Raw genomic sequence first — 18841 nt, 5'->3', positions numbered from 1 at the left:
AAACATACCAAAAGGTTCTCTGTAATTATTTTATACTATATGCTGGGATACGATAGTTTGTGAACCAATCAACCTGCGACAGCTGTAATCATTCCCTCCGAATCCATATTCCGGTTTACTTTTCTAATTATTTGGTATAAGATAAAAACAGCTTTTTATAACAAGCAACAACAGTACATGCATATAACAAGCAACAATGTTATAAGTTAAAACTACAAATTTGATCAAATGTCGAACCCTTTTTTTTTCCTTGGGTTCCCTCAGCTGCTAATGATACAGATATTCGCATATTTGCAAGTTTTGTCTTCTTTCTTCTTCTTCTGTTCTAGACTTCCTCGTCTGCGCCTTCGTAGTTGCCACTCTTGAGGATGTTGTATTTGCAAAGAGGACAAGTAGCATTGATGTAAAGCCATTTGTCCACACAACCACAATGAAAATGGTGGCCACATGGAAGTTCTCTTAGCTCTGTCTCGTCTTCATAAGCTGACAGACATATGCAGCATTCCTGTAGATTCACAAAAGCAAAATCCAGTTTTATTCATCAATATCCAGTCAGAGTCTAACCATACAATAACATTACATTACATGCAGAGTTTGACTTAATGTGAAAGAAGAGTGATTTTGGGTGTTACTTACTGCATCCTCATGAGGAAGAGTGTGTTCAACGGGTGAATCTGTACCACATTCAGTCATCACTCCTCCTGAATCTCCTTGTGCTTGTTCCTCATCAACAGCGTGTTTCACAGAATCACCAACCTTTCGGAATTTGAATTTAGTAAGTTGGTCAATGTCTTCTTTCGAAGCTCCTTCCTGCATTTTTCAACAGATTCTCAGTGGAACAAATCCAACTTTCTGAGAGGTAAAAAAAAGGAAAAAGAAACAGGTTATGAGATTAGTTACCTGTTCTGCTACAGCGTAAAGAACTGCAATGATGCAAGGCAAGCAGCAGCAAACAGCAATGCCAATAACACAAGCCAATGCAACGCAGAAAACCACAAAGAACACATCGAAACCTAGGAAGACTATACACAACCTATACAAAACAAACAAAGCCATTGAAAAAAAAAGAACTTGAGCACTTAAAAGTAAGAGAGATGAGAGAAGTTAACAACAAACCAATAAAGCTGAGGGGATCCTTGTGCTAACTCTTGGCCACCAGAAGATACCCAATAGAATCCAATAACCCACCATACAAATGAGATCATCGTATTTGCAGATTCTAGATGCTTAGCAAAACTGGTTACATTAAAAAAAAACACAGCTTTAGCCAAAATTCACATCACATACAAGACAAAAGATATGACAATCACTAAAGCTTAAAACCAACAAAACCTGTTGTTTTCGTTCTCTAATTGTCCTAGCTCCAAGTAACGATCTTCAGAGTTTCTATTCAAACCCAAAACTTCTTCTTCCTCCATAGAAGAAGAAGAAGAAGAAGAAGAAGAACGAGATCTCGGAATCCTATCTCTTCTTCTCCTCCTATTCCTCCTACGATACTCAACACAAACACAAACCATATGCATCATACATTGCAACCCATACCCTATAATCCAAACCCTAAGAGGCATATTAGGCTTCTCATCGCTGCTAAGTACCAAAACAGCAGCAGCAACAGCGACAAAAGCAAGATTCCAAACGAAATCCAAAACCACTACAGGCTTAGAATAAGCCCAATCGCTTTGTCTCTCTTCAAGCTGCTCAGCCGCTGCTTCACGAACAAGCATCGATGGTTCTCTCATCATCATCCTCCCGCTACTTGCATGTCTTAGTAACCTCGCCGCTTCTCTTAACCCTTGTCTCCTCACCGATCTTCTTCCTCCTCCACCGTCGGTTAAAATCAAAGGCGTTGCTTCCGTCGTCGTCTCTGTTGACATAGCTTCTTTCTCTTTTACAAAAGTCTCTTCCTTTCTTGTAAAATTTCAAAAATTGATCTCGAATTGATGAAATTGAAGAAGCTTTACGCCATTAAAAAGGGGAAAATTTCAATCTATTTGTTAGGGTTTCGATTGGAACACAGAGAGAGAAAGAGGATGAGTCGGACAAATCGGAAAACGTGATGTTTGAAAATTGAAAAATACGAAAAAATCAATTTTTAATATTCAATGTTTCCTCTAATGACAACCGGAGAAATAAGCGGGACTTTTATGTAATATGTAGTATTTTTAGTGGTTTTTTTGGTAAAGGTACACTTACCTTGGTCCAATTTGAGGGTGGACAAAAAACGGGAACCAAACCAACCCAACCGAATTTAACCGAAACTCATAATCGAATCAGCTGAAATTTCTTTAAAAATTTTAAATTTTACGGAATATAAATACGTTTAGATATACTAAAAACGTACAAATCTAATGAACTATTTTTGTTTGCATTATATTTATTAATCCAAAACCAAATCAGACTCAAACTAAACCAAACGAGACTAAAAATATTTAAACCGAATCAAAATGCAGATTTGATATCAAAACAACCGAACTGAATTATCAAACAACCTCCATCCACCCATAAAGACAAAAATTCGTGGCAGATATGTAATACGTATCAAGTATTTATTTGATGGCGGAGGCTATATAATGAAATTAACATATTTTGGGGCAAAATTCGTATTCTTATATTTTTACAGGCCCTTGAATGCAAATATAATCGTAGAAGACTAACAAAAACCCTTAATTGGAGTGTGTCACTGCAGCAATTTTCCCTCCAAATCAGGAAAATCGCACCGGATCGGAGATTCCGGCTGTGTAAAATGGCGGCGTCGTCTTCAACCTCTTCCGGCGTGGAAAGCGAGAAACCATGGGTAGAGAAATACAGGCCGAGCAAAGTAGTCGATATCGTTGGTAATGAAGACGCCGTCTCTAGACTTCAAGTCATCGCTCGCGACGGGAACATGCCTAATCTCATCCTTGCCGTGAGATTTTTACTCTTCTCTTCTCTTAGTAGTTCCTTTGAATCTTTCTATTGTGGCACTCTGTGATTTTAGGGCATTGGGTTTTGTCTCTTAGGTGTTAGATTTGAGGATTAAAAGCTTGTCAAATTCTAGGGTTTTGGTTAATGTAATTGTATTGATGGGTTTGATCTCTTGGTGGATGTTCACTGGACTATCACCAATTTCTAGGTTCTGATGCATGATTTTGTTGTTATATCCTCTCAGGGTCCACCTGGAACAGGTAAAACCACAAGCATTTTGGCTCTTGCTCACGAGCTTCTTGGTAAGAACTATAAGGAGGCTGTTCTGGAGTTGAATGCATCTGATGATAGGTATGTACATGTTCTCATATAAGATGTTGTTGTTCCATCTTCATTCGTTGTTTGGTTTAAACATCTTATGTGTGGGTATTGTGTTCTGTTATGGCTGTTGTAGGGGTATTGATGTTGTAAGGAACAAAATTAAGATGTTTGCGCAGAAGAAAGTAACACTTCCTCCAGGGCGTCATAAGGTTGTCATTCTTGATGAAGCTGACAGGTTAGTTCTTCTAAGTTTGTGGCTTTTTCACTTCAGTCTTTTTTTTTTGCTTAAGATTAGTTTTTCTGATTCAGTGCTTCTTCTTTCTGTTTTTGGTCTGTAAAATTAGTATGACATCTGGAGCACAACAAGCATTGAGGAGAACGATTGAAATCTATTCGAACTCTACGCGGTTTGCACTTGCTTGCAACACATCAGCCAAGATTATTGAGCCCATTCAGAGTAGATGTGCCTTAGTTCGGTTCTCTAGATTATCTGATCAGCAGATATTAGGCCGTCTCATGATTGTGGTTCAAGCAGAGAATGTATCTATGTGCCTCTTTTCTACCACTCTACATGTTTATTTACTGCAGTTTTGTAACATGTTCTAATTACCTGTGCTTTTCATTCTCCCTAGGTTCCTTATGTACCTGAAGGCCTCGAGGCGATTATCTTTACAGCTGATGGTGACATGAGGCAAGCTCTGAACAACTTGCAAGCCACTAATAGCGGGTTTCGTCTCGTCAACCAAGAAAACGTCTTCAAGGTTCGATTCAAAACCTTAGTTAACCTAGCTGATGAAACCACACATTGCTTTCATATCATCATATCAATGATCTCTCCACTTATTTCCTCTCAGGTCTGTGACCAGCCTCACCCACTTCATGTCAAGAACATTGTTCGTAATGTGTTGGAAAGTAAGTTTGATGATGCTTGTCACGGCTTAAAGCAGCTCTACGATCTGGGATACTCTCCAACCGACATTATCACAACGCTTTTCCGTATAATAAAGAATTACGAGATGGCTGAGTATCTGAAACTTGAGTTCATGAAGGTATACATCTGATTCTCTCCTTAACATCTCAAAACATCTCAACTCTGCATTTTTCGTCTAACACCAATGATCATCTTTCAGGAAACTGGATTTGCGCATATGAGAATCTGCGATGGAGTTGGATCATATCTTCAACTATGTGGTCTTCTGGCTAAACTAGCCATTGTTCGTGAAACAGCGAAAGCACCTTAAGCTAGGTAACTTCCACTCATCTCTAGTGATGAAGCAGTGGCCAGTTTATGTTTAATCCTATTTGGTCAGCTCTCTGTTGTTTGATAATTCAGATTGATGTTTGAATTGCTTGTGAATGTTTCTGGATATTATATCTTTGAGTCTTAATCCTAACCATTTTGGTAGTATATTCATCACATTGACGGGATATTAACCTTGGTTGTTCTTGGTAAGATTTTGAATCTATTTGTGTAATTCGATAACATAATATGAAGAGGCAAGACAAATGATAACACAACGAAGAAAACCCGAATCAGAGGCTAGAGTCTTGAACTGGGAAAGAGGCCTCTCCTTACCACCTGAGCTGTCAACATCAAAATTAATATATGAAACTTTAGAGTTACTTTTCCTCTTCTAGGCATTTTCTAATATGCATATCAACACTCCATTCTGCGACAGTGTGAATTGAATTTATATACTCTGATGGATTTCATTTATGCAACTATTCTTGGTTTTGGTTTGAGGATACTTTAGAAACACATAAACATTCGATGCACATGTAGATACGAAAGCGAAATCCATATTTAATACAATGGATAAATATGAATAGTCGGTTTGGTATGAGTTAATGAATGTTCGACAACAAAAAAAAACAAAAAAAATGAATGTTTAACAAACAACCACGTTAGAATGACATAGTAGTGGTCCATGCTGTATTATTTCTATGTTTTCTAATTTTTGATTGCTTGTGAATATTTTTGAACATTATCTTTGAATCTTAATCGTAAACCATTTTGGTATTTTGATATCACAAATAATTATTAGCAATGTAGCTTCACTGAATCTGTAATCATTAAAGATTCCTTTATTTTTCTGGCAATTGTATACACCAATCATGTGCTCTTCTTGTGTTCACTAAGTGAACTTCACTGAATAGAAAAATCGAGATGGTCGATAGACCACCAAACAATTCGCCCTTTATATTTTTTTGTGCAACTTGCACTTGCAGTGCCTACCTATTTATATGCCATTTAAATTGCGATTTTTATTTTATTATAAATTTGGAGAGAAGGAACAGCTTAATACACAACTATATTACACAAGGGAAAAATAAACCATTACAAACAAGCTATATATATAGTTTTATATAGTCTCTATGTTGACGAGATTAATCTTAGATTTCGTTGGTAAAATTTGGAACCTATTTGTGTAATTCAATAACACTATATGAATAGGCACGACATATGATTTCACACCGAATAAAACCCGAACCAAAGGCTAGAGTCTCGATCTGGGGAAATGACCTCTCCTTACCACCTGACAATTGTGTTAACATAATCATGTCCATACCAAGTACAATGTTAGAATAAGTGTCGTTGGTCTTTGGTTCCACCGGCGTAAGCATATCAACTAGTATCACTTTTCCTTTTTCCGAAAGACTTGTCCAACAGTTTCTTAGAATCTTTAGGCAATCTTCGTCGTTCCAATCATGTAGTATCCACTGTCATTAATTTATGTAGTTAATATATGGTTGACGACCATGGAATCCAATATATCTTTGGCTTGTCCATAACAGAAGTGATTGAAGCAAATTTCAAAAATAAAATAAAAGAAGTATTGTATTATGAACTTAATTAATTACTTTCATGATGATGGCATCTCCTTTTGGAATTTCTTTAAACATATCTCCTGAAACATGCTCCACTCCTATATATAATTAACCAATCTAATTACGTAAATATGAGAAAGATAAATATAATTAATATTTATATTTTTAAAATAATGATTAATAAAAATTAGCAATTTCAATTACAATATGTTGACTTTATCAGTTAGTCAGTTAGTATAGTCAATATATAGTGTACCTGGATAAAGAGGAGCTTCAGTTAAAACTTTGGCTACGTCGAAATTGATGCCCTTAATATGAGGATACTTGGAAGTCACTAAACCTATGACGTGTCCAAATCCTCCTCCAACATCCACTAAAGTGTTTACATCTTCGAATCCCTTGTACACTTCTAGAACTCTATTCATGGTCATGGTCGAAGATTCTGACATTCCCCGGTTAAACATCTCACCGAATCGTTGGTTTGAACCAATGTATTCAAAGAGTCGCATGCCATGAGCAGAGGTAAATGCATCTTTTCCTACTAATATCATATCTTTGAGATGTGTCCTGTGAATTTTTTTGTAAATTGGTTTTATTAAAACGGGGTAAATATATATAGTGAAGGGTAATGCAATTCATATAAATAACTAGTTATTTGGCTTGTTTGTGAATAATAAAGTAGAACGTACCAAGTCTTGAAATAGACTTCGCTATTGGCTACCATGACGAGAGATGCAAGAGAACCGGAGCCGCCGCCACGGTTGGAGAAAAACATGCAAACCGGTTCAGCAGCATAAACTCTCTCGGTTTTTCCGGTTTGACCGTTTTTACCTGTTTCCACCATACGGCACTTTAGGATTGAGTGACTAACAAGTAAAGCCAGCACCCGGTCCAACAAAACCGGTGCTTGCGGGTTGGTGGGTTTGGTAGGAAGACGTAGCGCAATCTCGGTCGACGAGAGCCACACGCCTTCATCTACAGCAGCAATCGTGTCGATGACGCCAAGCTCCAAGGCCGTTTTGAAAACCATAGGGAAGCCCATAGTATACAGGATCTTCTCCGCTTGCAAGCTCACTGTTTCTTTGTCAAGTTGTTGCTCTTCTTTGATTAGACTCGATTTAAGGGAAGTGGTTAAGGGATCTTGAAGATGGTTTGCCATTGTTGTTGTTTGTTGAAAAAATGAGAAAGATAGGTAGCAAAAATATTGAGATGGTAAGAGAAAGCTGAGCGTTGTCGTTCACACTTGCTGCCATTTTATAGCGAGAAGCCTCGAAGCTGTGTCCACAAAATTATGCCGAGATATTTATTTGCATTGCGGATTAACAAAAGCATGCATAACCTAAATTTGTCTAAGAAAACTAAACTAATTATGTCTAAATTTTGTCGTCGACTAATTATTGCCAGTCTTTTTTGAGATGATTAATGATAATACTTGGGAAGTGAAGATTTCACTAACATATACTCCCTAACATATACTATATGATGACGTCAAAAAGACGTGCTAACATAATAAATTATCACTTTTAACATTTCTACTGTTTCTTATTACTAAGAAATTTAATATCGCTTTTTTTGACAATATTTAATATCGCTTTTATCGATCACCAATTGGAATCATATATTTTTGAATATAGTTATCACAAACAAGAATATTCCAAAAAGAAAATAAGTTTAGAAGATTAAAACTATAGGATTTTATTTTTTTTGGTCAAACATTTATTTAGATCTTTAAAGATGAAAGTTGACTTACAAATTTAAAATCAAACAAAATAATACCGTATATATTACGTTTACGTCTTGCATGCCATTCGATCTAATATTAATGTGGACCTTACCAATATGTATTTCTTGGATACAATTAAACTGAAGTGTTTTGTTTTCTTTACATCGAGTTGCAGTCCCTCTCTCTCAACGAGTTTAATTTAAACAAAGTCGTTTCTAAATAAAATTCGATAAATGAATGCGAGGTACAACTTGTTCAGGACATTAAACACTAGATTGTCCGGCTCTAACTAGTAGTAACTACCATACACTTTTGCAAGACCAAGACCCATTAGAAACGACTTTGTTAATCATCACCATTTATGAAAGGTTTGTGATCTCAGCGCATGACATCATATATCGATCTGATAACAATATTGGAATATAAACCTTCTTAGAAAGTTTACTGTTTTGGTGGATGTATATATCCCTTTAGTCCTGGTTCCTGTGTATAAAAATGAGTTGATATACTAGAATTCCTAGATTGAAAGTTGATGACATGAACCTCCAAAATTTCAAATGAATTTACCTTTGATAATCTGGTTAAATAACATGCTTTGAATATTGAAACATACTTGTGATATGGTTAGCTGTTGGATAATTCCAAAGCTTGAAGAGCAAGCTATTTCAAGAATAACAAGATTCTAGAAATAAAGAAATAGAAGTAGGAATACAAATAAGGAGTTGTCCAAATAAGTTTGTGTAATCCTAATTAATAGAATAAGGAGTAACTTAGTTCTAGAAATACAAGGATCTATGGAGAGTTGTTCCATAAGACTTAGAGAGAATTTAGTTTTTGAGAAGGTTTTCTAAATGTAATAAGAAAATGTATTTTTATATATTCAAGTTCTTGATCTTAGATTAGCTTTAGCAGCAGGCAACAACACATACACATTCAATGCACGTGTAACGAAAGCGAAATCCATATTTAATACAATGGACCAATATGAATAGTCAGTTTGGTATGAGTTAATGAATGTTCAAAAAAATATATATATATATGAATGTTCACAAACAGCCACTTTAGAATGACATAGTAGTGGTCGGTGGTCCATGCTGTATTATTTCTATGTTTTCTAGATTTTGATTGCTTGTGAATGATTTTGATCACGTTATTTGCTTGTAGTGGCCCACTTTGATATTTTGATATCACAAATAATTATAAGCAATAATGTAGCTTTTATTGAAATTGTTATCAGTAAAGATTCCTTTTCTGGCAATTATAGACGCCAACCTATTTGTGTAGTTCGATAAGACTATACGAATAGGCATGACATATGATTTCGCAACGAATAAAACCCGAATCAAAGGCTAGAGTCTCGATCTGGGGAAGTGACCTCTCCTTACCACCTGAGCATAGTGTTAACATAACCATGTCCACAGCAAACACAACATTAGAAGAGTCGTTGATCTTTGGTTCCACCGGTGTAATCATGTCGACTAGTATCACTTTTCCTTTTTCCGAGAGACTTGCCCAACAACTTTTTAGAATCTTTACACAATCTTCGTCGTTCCAATCGTGTAGTATCCACTGTCATTAACTTATGTAGTTAATATACATGGTTCCAAACGTGTAGTATATATATTGATATTATATATGAGCAATACATAGAACTTACTTTCATGAAGATAGCATCTCCTTTTGGAATTTCTTTAAACATATCTCCTGAAACATGCTCCACTCCTATATTTATATAACCCATTTTATAAGTAAATTAGGGAAAGATAATAAATATAAAAAAATTAGCAATTTCAAGTACAACTTGTTGATTTTATCAGTTAATATAGTTTTGTACCTGGATAAAGAGGAGCATGGGCTATAACCTTGGCTATGTCAAAATTGATGCCTTTGATATGAGGATACTTGGAAGTCACTAAACCTATACCGGTTCCGACTCCTCCTCCCACATCCACTAAAGTATTTACATCTTCGAATCCCTTGTACACTTCTAGAACTCTATTCATTATCATGATAGAAGCGTCTGACATTGCCCGGTTAAAAATCTCACCGAATCGTTCGTTTGAATCAATGTATTCAAAAACTTTCATGCCGTGGGCGGAGGTAAATGCATCCGTTCCTTCTAATATCATATCTTTGAGATGTTCCCTACGACGTACAAATGAATATATAATCAATTAATATTTTTAAACTTATTTTATATAGACTAAGATTTATTAAAACGGGATAATGAAGGTTAATGTAATTCATAATCAACTAGTTGTTTGTGAATAATGAAGTAGTACGTACCAAGTCTTGAAATAGACTTCGCTATTAGCTACCATGAAGAGAGATGCAAGAGAACCCGAGCCGCCGCCACGGTTCAAGAAAAACATGCAAACCGGTTCAGCAGCATAAACTCTCTCGTGTTTTCCGGTTTGACCGTTTTTACCAGTTTCAACCATACGGCACTTTAGGATTGAGTGACTAACAAGTAAAGCCAGCATCCTGTCCAACAAAACCGGTGCCTCCGGGTTGGTAGGTTTGGTAGGGAGACGAAGCGCAATCTCAGAAGACGAGAGCCACATGCCTTCATCTACAGCAGAGATCGTGTCGAAGACGCCAAGCTCCAAGGCTGTTTTGAAAGCCATGGGGAAGGCCATAGTGTACAAGATCTTATCCGCTTGCAAGCTCACTTTTTCTTTGTCAAATTGCTGATCTTCTTTGATTATAGCCAATTCAGAAGAAGTGGTTAAGGGGTCTTGAAGATGGTTTGCCATTGTTGTTGTTTGTTGAAAATTTGAGGAAGATAGATTATAACAAAGATATGGAGATGGTAAGAAGATAAAGCTGAACGTTGTCGATCACACTTGCTGCCATTTTAATTTATAGGGAGAAGCTGGGAAGCTGTGTTCACAAGATTATGCCTAAATTTAGAAACACAAAACATTCAATGTACGTGTAACGAAAGCGAAATCAATATTTAATACAATGGACAAATATGAATAGTCAGGTTGGTATGGGTTAATGAATGTTCAAATAAAAAAATAAAAAAATGAATGTTCAACAAACAACCACGTTAGAATGTCATATATTATATAGTAGTGGTTCATGCTGTATTATTTCTATGTTTTTTTTAGTTTTTGATTGCTTGTGATTGTTTCTGAACATTATATTTGAATCTTAATCGTAACCGTTCGCCATTTATTTATTTTCTTGTGTAACTTGCAGTGCCTATTTATATGCCATTTAAATTGCGATTTTTTTTTTTCTTTCAAATTGGAGAGAATGAACAGATTTATTCAGATGGCTATTATTATATAAATTACACACAAGGGGAAAAATCCATTATAAACGTAAAAAAACTCATGAATATGTGAAATACAAGGTAAAATAGTTTATTTTGATAAAACAAGGTATATATGGAGTTATATAGAGTCTCAGGTATATTCTGGAACCTATTTGTGTAATTCGATAACACTATACGAATAGGCATGACATATGATTTCACACCGAATAAAACCCGAACCAAAGGCTAGAGTCTCGATCTGGGGAAATGACCTCTCCTGACCACCTGAGCATAGTGTTAACATATACATGTCCATACCAAATACAATTTTAGAAGAAGTGTCGTTGATCTTTGGTTCCACCGGCGTAAGCATCTCGACTAGTATCACTTTTCCTTTTTCTGGAAGACTTGTCCAACAGTTTCTTAGAATCGTTAGGCAATCTTCGTCGTTCCAATCATGTAGTATCCACTGCCATTAGTTTATGTAGTTAGTATATTGTTGACAATGGGATCATATATATATACACTAGATTTGGACTCGTGCTAGAGCACAAGTTAAAATTTCTTTTATTTTTATTATAATTTCAAAATAAAATATAATTTAGAAGACGGTTTAGCATTGTAAAATGAGAAACGATTGTTATTATTATTATTTTTTGTATGAATATATATTTTGGTGAATGGAGATCTGAATGATTTCTATCAATGTTTTTTAATCAGGACCAGACCGGCCGGTCGGTTCGTTCCAACCACAACCCGATAGACTTCTGGTCGGCCGGTCATGGTAACCTCTAAAAACCTAAAAAAATTAAACCCGCAAAAAAATAGAAAAACCCGTGAACTGGTGGTTGAACAGGAGGGTCGGACCGGGTTGTCAATCTCAAATTAAAATATTTTATTTTGGTCACACTTTAAACTCAAACCAAATTAAAAATAAATGTTGTTATTTATAAAAGAATCAGTTAGTTATTTTATCTAATCATTTAAAAGTTTAATTTTAGTTGCTTAGTACCTAACTATGTATGTTTTGTTCATATATTTATAAAAAGTAGATGTTATATTCATAAAATGTAATCAAACTAATAAACTAATTGACCTGTAATTCAATCGGTCCGACTTGTTGACCCAGTGACCCGAAAGACTTCCGGTTCACCTTCCGGTCCGGTTTTAAAGACATTGATTTATATTAAAAGCTTGGAAGGATGTTAGGTCAGATTTTATTTTGAAATCCACATAAAATCTCAAAAATCACGATTAAGTGTGATTAATTGCCAAGATTTTATTCTTTTTTATACCTAACAATATATTTTTGTGCCTAACACTATATATAGTGTAACAATATATGGAATAATTAAGATTTTTTTTGAAAATTGTATAAATCATTGGAATATTATCTATAAGAGGATTCTTTGAGATATTCTGAAGTGTATTTGTAATTTCATATAGCCCACGGATTTCATCTATAACCTTTTTTTTGTAACCAACCTATATTTAATATATTATTTATTTTGTAACCAACTTATAAAAATTATATATTCTACAAAAAAAGTTGTGTACTTCCGTTTTATTATACAAAAAAAATTGTGTACTTCCGTTTTATTATACAAAAAAAAAAGTTGTGTACTTTCTATTTATGATTGAGAGTATATTTTTATCCCCTTTAATAACTTGGTTAACGTTGTGGTCTATCAATAAAATCTCAGGAAAAAAATTGGTAATATTGTAATTGTAGATCTTTGGAAACAACGTGATCTTTCGAAAATAAAGTTTGGAATATCCATGAACTATCAATTTGGAATATCACGTTTAAGATCTTCTGTTACAATTAAGGTTTTATTTGTTACCTTTAATATATGAACTATCAACTTGTAACTAATTAATATATAGATTAATCTATAACCTATTTGTAACCATTTATTAAAATTATAAAGTCTTATAAAGTCTACCAAAACAATGTTATGTACTTCCATTTTATTAAAAGAGGATTTATCATTTATCATTTATTATCTATATATGAAGAGTTATCTTATGAAGAGTATAGAGTCAATGTAGATCCTATATATAACCTATTTTTATTTTTATGCATTTGTAACCATTTCTATTTTTTATAAAGTCTACGATTTGATACAAACATACGAAAGGAGGATCTTCATATATATTATAACTAAATCTTGCTCCACGATTTATGGATATCATTTATCATTTATCATTTATTATCTATATATGAAGAGTTATCTTATGAAGAGTATAGAATTAATGTATATCCTATATATAACATATTTTTATTTTTATGCATTTGTAACTATTTATATTTTTTATAAAGTCTACAAAACTAAGTTGTGTACTTCCCTTTTATTAAAAGGGGGATATATATATATATATATATATATATATATATATATATATATCTTTGGCTTTTCCATATAAAATAAGTGGTTACTTACTTTCATGATGATTGCATCTCCTTTTGGAATTTCCTTAAACATATCTCCTGAAACATGCTCCACTCCTATATATAAAACATTTTAAGTAAATCTGAGAAAGATAAATTATAGTATTATTTATTTTGTAAAAAAAAAGAAAATAAAATGTTTATATCAGAACTAGCAATTTCAAGTACAATTTGTTGACTTTATGAGTTAGTATATATAGTGTACCTGGATAAAGAGGAGCTTCGGTTATAACCTTGGCTACGTCAAAATTGATGCCCTTAATATGAGGATACTTGGAAGTCACTAAACCTATGACGTGTCCAAATCCTCCTCCAACATCCACTAAAGTGTTTACATCGTCGAATCCCTTGTACACTTCTAGAATTCTATTCATGGCCAGGGTGGAAACTTCTGACATTGCCCGGTTAAACATCTCACCGAATCGTTGGTTTGTACCAATGTATTCAAAGAGTCGCATGCCATGAGCAGAGGTGAATGCATCCGTTCCTTCTAATATCATGTCCTTGAGATTTATCCTACAAAAAAAAAATTGATTTTTTTGCAAACTGGTTTTACTGGTTCATTAAAACGGGGTAATGAAAAAGGTCAATGCAAGTTATTTGGCTTGTTTGTGAATAATGAAGTAGTACGTACCAAGTCTTGAAATAGACTTCGGTTAGGCCTATCGTGAACAGAGTCGCAAGAGAACCCGAGCCGCCGCCACGGTTCAAAAAAAACATGCAAACCGGTTCAGCAGCATAAACTCTCTCGGTTTTTCCGGTTTGGCCGTTTTCTCCCGTCTCAACCATACGGCACTTTAGGATTGAGTGACTAACAAGTAAAGCCAGCATCCGGTCCAACAAAACCGGTGCGTGCGGGTTGGTGGGTTTGGTTGGGAGACGAAGCGCAATCTCAGAAGACGAGAGCCACACGCCTTCATCTACAGCAGCAATCGTGTCGATGACGCCAAGCTCCAAGGCGGCTTTGAAAATCATGGGGAAGGAGACAGTGTACAAGATCTTCTCCGCTTTCAAGCTCACTGTTTCTTCGGCAAATTGTTGTTCTTCTTTGATTAGACCCGGTTTAAGGGAAGAGGTTAAGGGATCTTGAAGATGGTTTGCCATTGTTGAAAAATTGAGAAAGATAGGTAGCAATGCTGCAAAGATATAGAGATGGTAAGAGAAAGCTGAACGTTGTTGTTCACTCTTGCTGCCATTTTATAGGGAGAAGCCTAGAAGATTATGCCGAGATATTTATTTTCATGCGGATTAATAAAATCATGCATAACCATCATTTGTCAAAGAAAATTAAACTAATGTCTAGATTTTGTTTCCATCGACTAATTAATTATGACGTCAAAGACGTACGCTAACATATTTTAGTTACGATAATATGATATGAGAAATTTCCTTGAACATGCTGAAAAAGTCTTACAGCACGTATTATATCATAAATTATCAAAAACACAATATTCTCATGTATTTACTTTTGAATAAGAATCGTTATTTTACAATTCTTAGTTTGCAACATAAGAATAATGTCAGAAGCATTTTTTACGAACCCAAAAAATCATAATCGTTTTGTATGGCTGTTTTATTTTTATTTTGGTTCACAGAAGGCCGTGTAACTATGTAAATTGCAAAATAATAAATGAAAAAACGACTAATAATTCTTTGTATTCGTCAAACGAAAATAATATAACTAAAACTCGTGGAATTATAGTTTTCAATAGAAAAAAAGGCATGGAATTATTATTTTCAACAGAAAAATAGTGGAATAATAATTTTCAACAGAAAAAGTAGTGGACTTATAATTTTCAATCAAAAGAAAAGCCACGGAACTATAATTTTCAATAGAAAAAAAGTCGTGGAACTATAATTTTCTACCGAGGTGTGCATGACTGAAGAGAAAGACAATGACATTCCAAAATTGTCGTGGTAGAAAATTCAGCCACCAATTGCAAACGTAAGTTGATGAATGAGGAGGATTTGCTCAAGAGCTCTTAACCTGGTATGTTCCTTATTGTTTTATTGCAGAAGACAAAAATTAAAGAAGCCCGGGGGGATAAAACTCTTGGAATGTGGGACTTTATTATATGATGGAAATAATTACGCTTCTGGTAGAAACCTAATTACATGGGCTATAGATGGGCTTGTAGACATGAATTACATGAGCTTATCATCATGTGTGCCTTAACAATATATGTAGTGTCTCCACATTGAGGAGACTAGCTATAGTCTTATTATTTTTGACTTCTAGAAACATCGTATCTATTTGTGAAATTCGATAACATAATATGAATAAGCAAGACAAATGACTTCACAACGAAGGAAACCTGACTGAAAGGCTAAACTCTCGAACTGTCGAAGAGACCTCTCCTTACCACCTGAGCAATGTGTTAACATCACGATATCCACGGCTAACACAACGTTAGAATAAGAGTCGTTGCTCATTGGTGTTTTTGGGGTAATCATCTCAACTATTATCACTTTTCCTTTCTCGGGAAGACTTCTCCAGCAATTTTTCAGAATCTTTACACAGTCTTCATCAGTCCAGTCATGTAGTATCCACTGAATTTAATTTATATATCCATTTTATTTTATTGTTAGTACATATATGGTTGACCATGTCATGAGACTATATATCTATGAAAAAAAAAAAAAAAAAAAAAATAGAATATATATAGAGGAACTTACTTTCATGAAGATGGCATCTCCTTTTGGAATTTCTGTAAACATATCTCCTGGGACATTCTCCACTCCTAGTATAACAATTTAAAGAGATATAGTTATCAAAACGTACGAGCACTTCAAAATACAACTTGTACTTTTTTCAGCTAGTGATATACCTGGATAAAGAGGAGCATGAACTAAAGCCGAGGCTAGATCGAAATTGATGCCTTTAATATGAGGATACTTGGAAGTGATTAGACTCATGTTGGTTCCATTTCCTCCTCCCACGTCCACCAAAGTAGTCACATCTGCAAATCCTCTGTAAACTTCTAAAACCTTCTTCACGATCATTATGGAAGCTTCCGACATTCCCCGGTTAAACATCTCAGAGAACCGTTCGTCCGAACCTATGTATTCGAAAAGTTTCATGCCATGAGCAGAGCTGAATGCATCTTTTCCTTCTAATATCAAGTCCTTGAGATGTGTCCTGTAAAAAAAAAAAAAAAAAATCCATTTTTCATTAATGATACGTATGAATAGTATAACACTTTGTTGTTCACCGGTTCATTTAGTAGTATACGTACATGGTTTTAAAACAGAGTTCGCTTTGGAGCAACATGAACAGAGGGGCGAAAGAACCGGAGCCATCTCCCTGGTTCAAGAAAAACTTGCAAACTGGTTCAGCTGCGTAGACCCTCTCCATCTTTTCACTTCTACCATTCTTTCCGGTTTCCACCATATGGTACTTCAAGATTCCGTGGCTCGCTAGTAAAACCAGCATCCGGTCCAGCAATACCGGTGCCTCTGGATTGGTGGGCTTGGTTGGGAGACCGAGCACGATGGCGGAAGACGAGAGCCACACACCTTCATCTACGGAAGCAATCATGTCAATGACGCCAAGCTCCAAAGCGGCTTTGAAAACCATGGCGAATGGCATGACGTATAAGATCCTCTCCGCTTGCAAGCCCACTTCGTCAAATTGTTGTGTTTCTTTGGTTAAACAAGTGGTTAAGGGCTCTTGAAGATGGCCGTTTGCCATTGTTTTTGTTGCTGGTGGAAAACTTGAGAAAGGTAGATCACAAAGGTATTAGATGGTAAGATAAAGTTGGTTTCCATTTGTTTCGTGAGGATGTTATATATAGATTTTAGAATTTTTCATCTTGTTTAGACTTAGTTGGTGTTTACGACTTTTGACGGGTTGATGTGATTTCGTCCACACTCCACACTCAACAACTAAAAAATACATTCACTAATGTATGGAAAAGGTAAGGTACGGAATTGAAACCAATATTAATGAAGCAAGACTAGTAAGTGTCAAGTGTGGTATGTGTTGATGAATGTTTGACTAACAAGTAACAACAAGAGAAACTTTAGCTTAGGTAACAACGTCCACTTATCTCTAGTGACGAACCGGTTGCCGGTTTATATCTAAACTGATTTGTTGCCGGTCTGTCGTTAAACCGTTCTCATTAATCTTTGCTGTTTCATAGATAATTCTGAACTGTTTAAACATAAACCGGTTGCTTGTCAATGTTTTTCTTATTTATCATTGAAGCTTAATTCAGTAATCGTCCCAACCAATTTGGTATTTTTATATCAAACAAGCTAATATCTCGACCCATGAAATATTATTAAACCATCTTTGCTAGATCAAAATCCTTTTCCTTGATTTATGCCAAGTCATGGCTTTTTTCTTTGATTATATTATATTTGGTCTAGCAAAGATGGTTTGCCGTCGTTGTTGTTGACAAAAGTTGATAACAAATATGTGGATAATTTTATATTTACTGTAAAAATTATTTCATGAGAAGCCTTGAAATTAAGATTGTGACTTACTGATCCGTATATAAATATTAGTATTAATGAAGAAAACAAAAAAAGAAGGAAAAGACAAAAAGAACAAAGAAGATAGTAAAATGCAAAAGGTGAATCAAATAAATGGTAGTATTAATAGTAACGATCATAGTAAAAAATAAAAAAAATGATTGTATAATTTGATGTCATAGTATTAGTTTGGCTCAAAAATCTTGGCCACGAAATTGTAGATATCCTTCTACATATGTACTTGTTACTTTAAAAATAGCTTTGTGGTGTTGGATGATGGATTAATAATGTCAATGGTGTGTATCCCTCTAATCAAGTTGAAACCGCGTGGACCTTACAAATTTATTTCTTGGATTGTAATTTGAAAATATTCATATGTGGTCCTACTTTAAAATGCATGGACGCAACACACATGCCTGATTATTAATTTTTTTTTTTTTCTAATGAGATGTCACAAAACCAAAGTGCACATGAATTTGTACAAGATATCTATTTCATGGGGATCCCAATACATATCGTCGTTTTATTGAGGACAACATGTTTATGATGTTGATCGTTATTGAATATCAAACTCATATAATAGTCTACAATAAGTTATGCTTATCGAAAGAATGACGTATGGCTTATATAATAATAAAAACTTACAAAGAGACTATACAAAATTTCTTATGAGTAATTTACAAATTCACACTTCTACAAAACGCCGTTTACGTTTACGTTTCTTGAACAAAATTTTTAAAATCATAAAAAAAATTGTATTTCAGCAAAATAATTAGGTATTAAATGTCTAAATTAAATAACATGAGGTATTTTTTAGGAATTTTCCTAGTAAAAATATGATAGAACCCGGGAGATTGTATACAGTATACAG

At 34.7% G+C, this 18841-nt stretch overlaps 6 protein-coding genes across 7 annotated transcripts; 1 reads left to right on the top strand and 5 right to left on the bottom strand.

Annotated features, from left to right (window-relative positions):
• Positions 1-137: 137 nt before the first annotated feature.
• Positions 138-2123, bottom strand: LOC104714669 (E3 ubiquitin-protein ligase At1g63170). The gene is made up of 5 exons (XM_010432101.3): positions 1333-2123; positions 1117-1236; positions 901-1033; positions 637-810; positions 138-505 (listed from the first exon to the last, which is right to left on the bottom strand). The coding sequence occupies exons 1-5, from the start codon at positions 1872-1874 to the stop codon at positions 326-328; spliced, it is 1149 nt and encodes a 382-aa protein (XP_010430403.2). The 5' UTR covers positions 1875-2123; the 3' UTR covers positions 138-325.
• A 438-nt stretch (positions 2124-2561) lies between these two features.
• On the top strand, positions 2562-4633 carry LOC104714668 (replication factor C subunit 2). The gene is made up of 7 exons (XM_010432100.3): positions 2562-2905; positions 3149-3255; positions 3359-3460; positions 3570-3765; positions 3858-3986; positions 4080-4274; positions 4356-4633. Exons 1-7 carry the CDS (start codon positions 2744-2746, stop codon positions 4464-4466), a joined length of 1002 nt encoding a protein of 333 aa, XP_010430402.1. The 5' UTR covers positions 2562-2743; the 3' UTR covers positions 4467-4633.
• Positions 4634-5470: 837 nt separating this feature from the next.
• LOC104714667 (indole glucosinolate O-methyltransferase 4) lies at positions 5471-7481 on the bottom strand. 2 transcript variants are annotated; one of them, XM_010432099.3, is made up of 4 exons: positions 6744-7481; positions 6311-6621; positions 6088-6152; positions 5471-5946 (listed from the first exon to the last, which is right to left on the bottom strand). In XM_010432099.3, the coding sequence occupies exons 1-4, from the start codon at positions 7211-7213 to the stop codon at positions 5647-5649; spliced, it is 1146 nt and encodes a 381-aa protein (XP_010430401.2). In that variant the 5' UTR covers positions 7214-7481; the 3' UTR covers positions 5471-5646. The 2 variants fall into 2 exon arrangements, with proteins under 2 accessions (XP_010430401.2, XP_087323469.1); XM_087467343.1 differs by lacking the exon at positions 6088-6152 and having other exon boundaries at positions 6744-7305.
• A 1493-nt stretch (positions 7482-8974) lies between these two features.
• Positions 8975-10710, bottom strand: LOC104714666 (indole glucosinolate O-methyltransferase 4). The gene is made up of 4 exons (XM_010432097.3): positions 10064-10710; positions 9612-9922; positions 9435-9499; positions 8975-9346 (listed from the first exon to the last, which is right to left on the bottom strand). The coding sequence occupies exons 1-4, from the start codon at positions 10531-10533 to the stop codon at positions 9050-9052; spliced, it is 1143 nt and encodes a 380-aa protein (XP_010430399.1). The 5' UTR covers positions 10534-10710; the 3' UTR covers positions 8975-9049.
• A 340-nt stretch (positions 10711-11050) lies between these two features.
• On the bottom strand, positions 11051-14913 carry LOC104714665 (indole glucosinolate O-methyltransferase 4). The gene is made up of 4 exons (XM_010432096.3): positions 14129-14913; positions 13700-14010; positions 13487-13551; positions 11051-11511 (listed from the first exon to the last, which is right to left on the bottom strand). Exons 1-4 carry the CDS (start codon positions 14596-14598, stop codon positions 11212-11214), a joined length of 1146 nt encoding a protein of 381 aa, XP_010430398.2. The 5' UTR covers positions 14599-14913; the 3' UTR covers positions 11051-11211.
• Positions 14914-15545: 632 nt separating this feature from the next.
• On the bottom strand, positions 15546-17402 carry LOC104714664 (indole glucosinolate O-methyltransferase 4). The gene is made up of 4 exons (XM_010432095.2): positions 16731-17402; positions 16323-16633; positions 16171-16235; positions 15546-16044 (listed from the first exon to the last, which is right to left on the bottom strand). Exons 1-4 carry the CDS (start codon positions 17183-17185, stop codon positions 15745-15747), a joined length of 1131 nt encoding a protein of 376 aa, XP_010430397.2. The 5' UTR covers positions 17186-17402; the 3' UTR covers positions 15546-15744.
• Between the last annotated feature and the right edge of the window lie 1439 nt (positions 17403-18841).

The sequence above is a fragment of the Camelina sativa genome, chromosome 9, assembly GCF_030686135.1.
Source record: "Camelina sativa cultivar CO46 ecotype springtype chromosome 9, ASM3068613v1".
NCBI classification, from domain to species: Eukaryota; Viridiplantae; Streptophyta; class Magnoliopsida; order Brassicales; family Brassicaceae; genus Camelina; species Camelina sativa.
The sequence above is the reverse complement of the archived record's forward strand: the minus strand, read 5'-3'. Positions and strand labels throughout refer to the sequence as shown.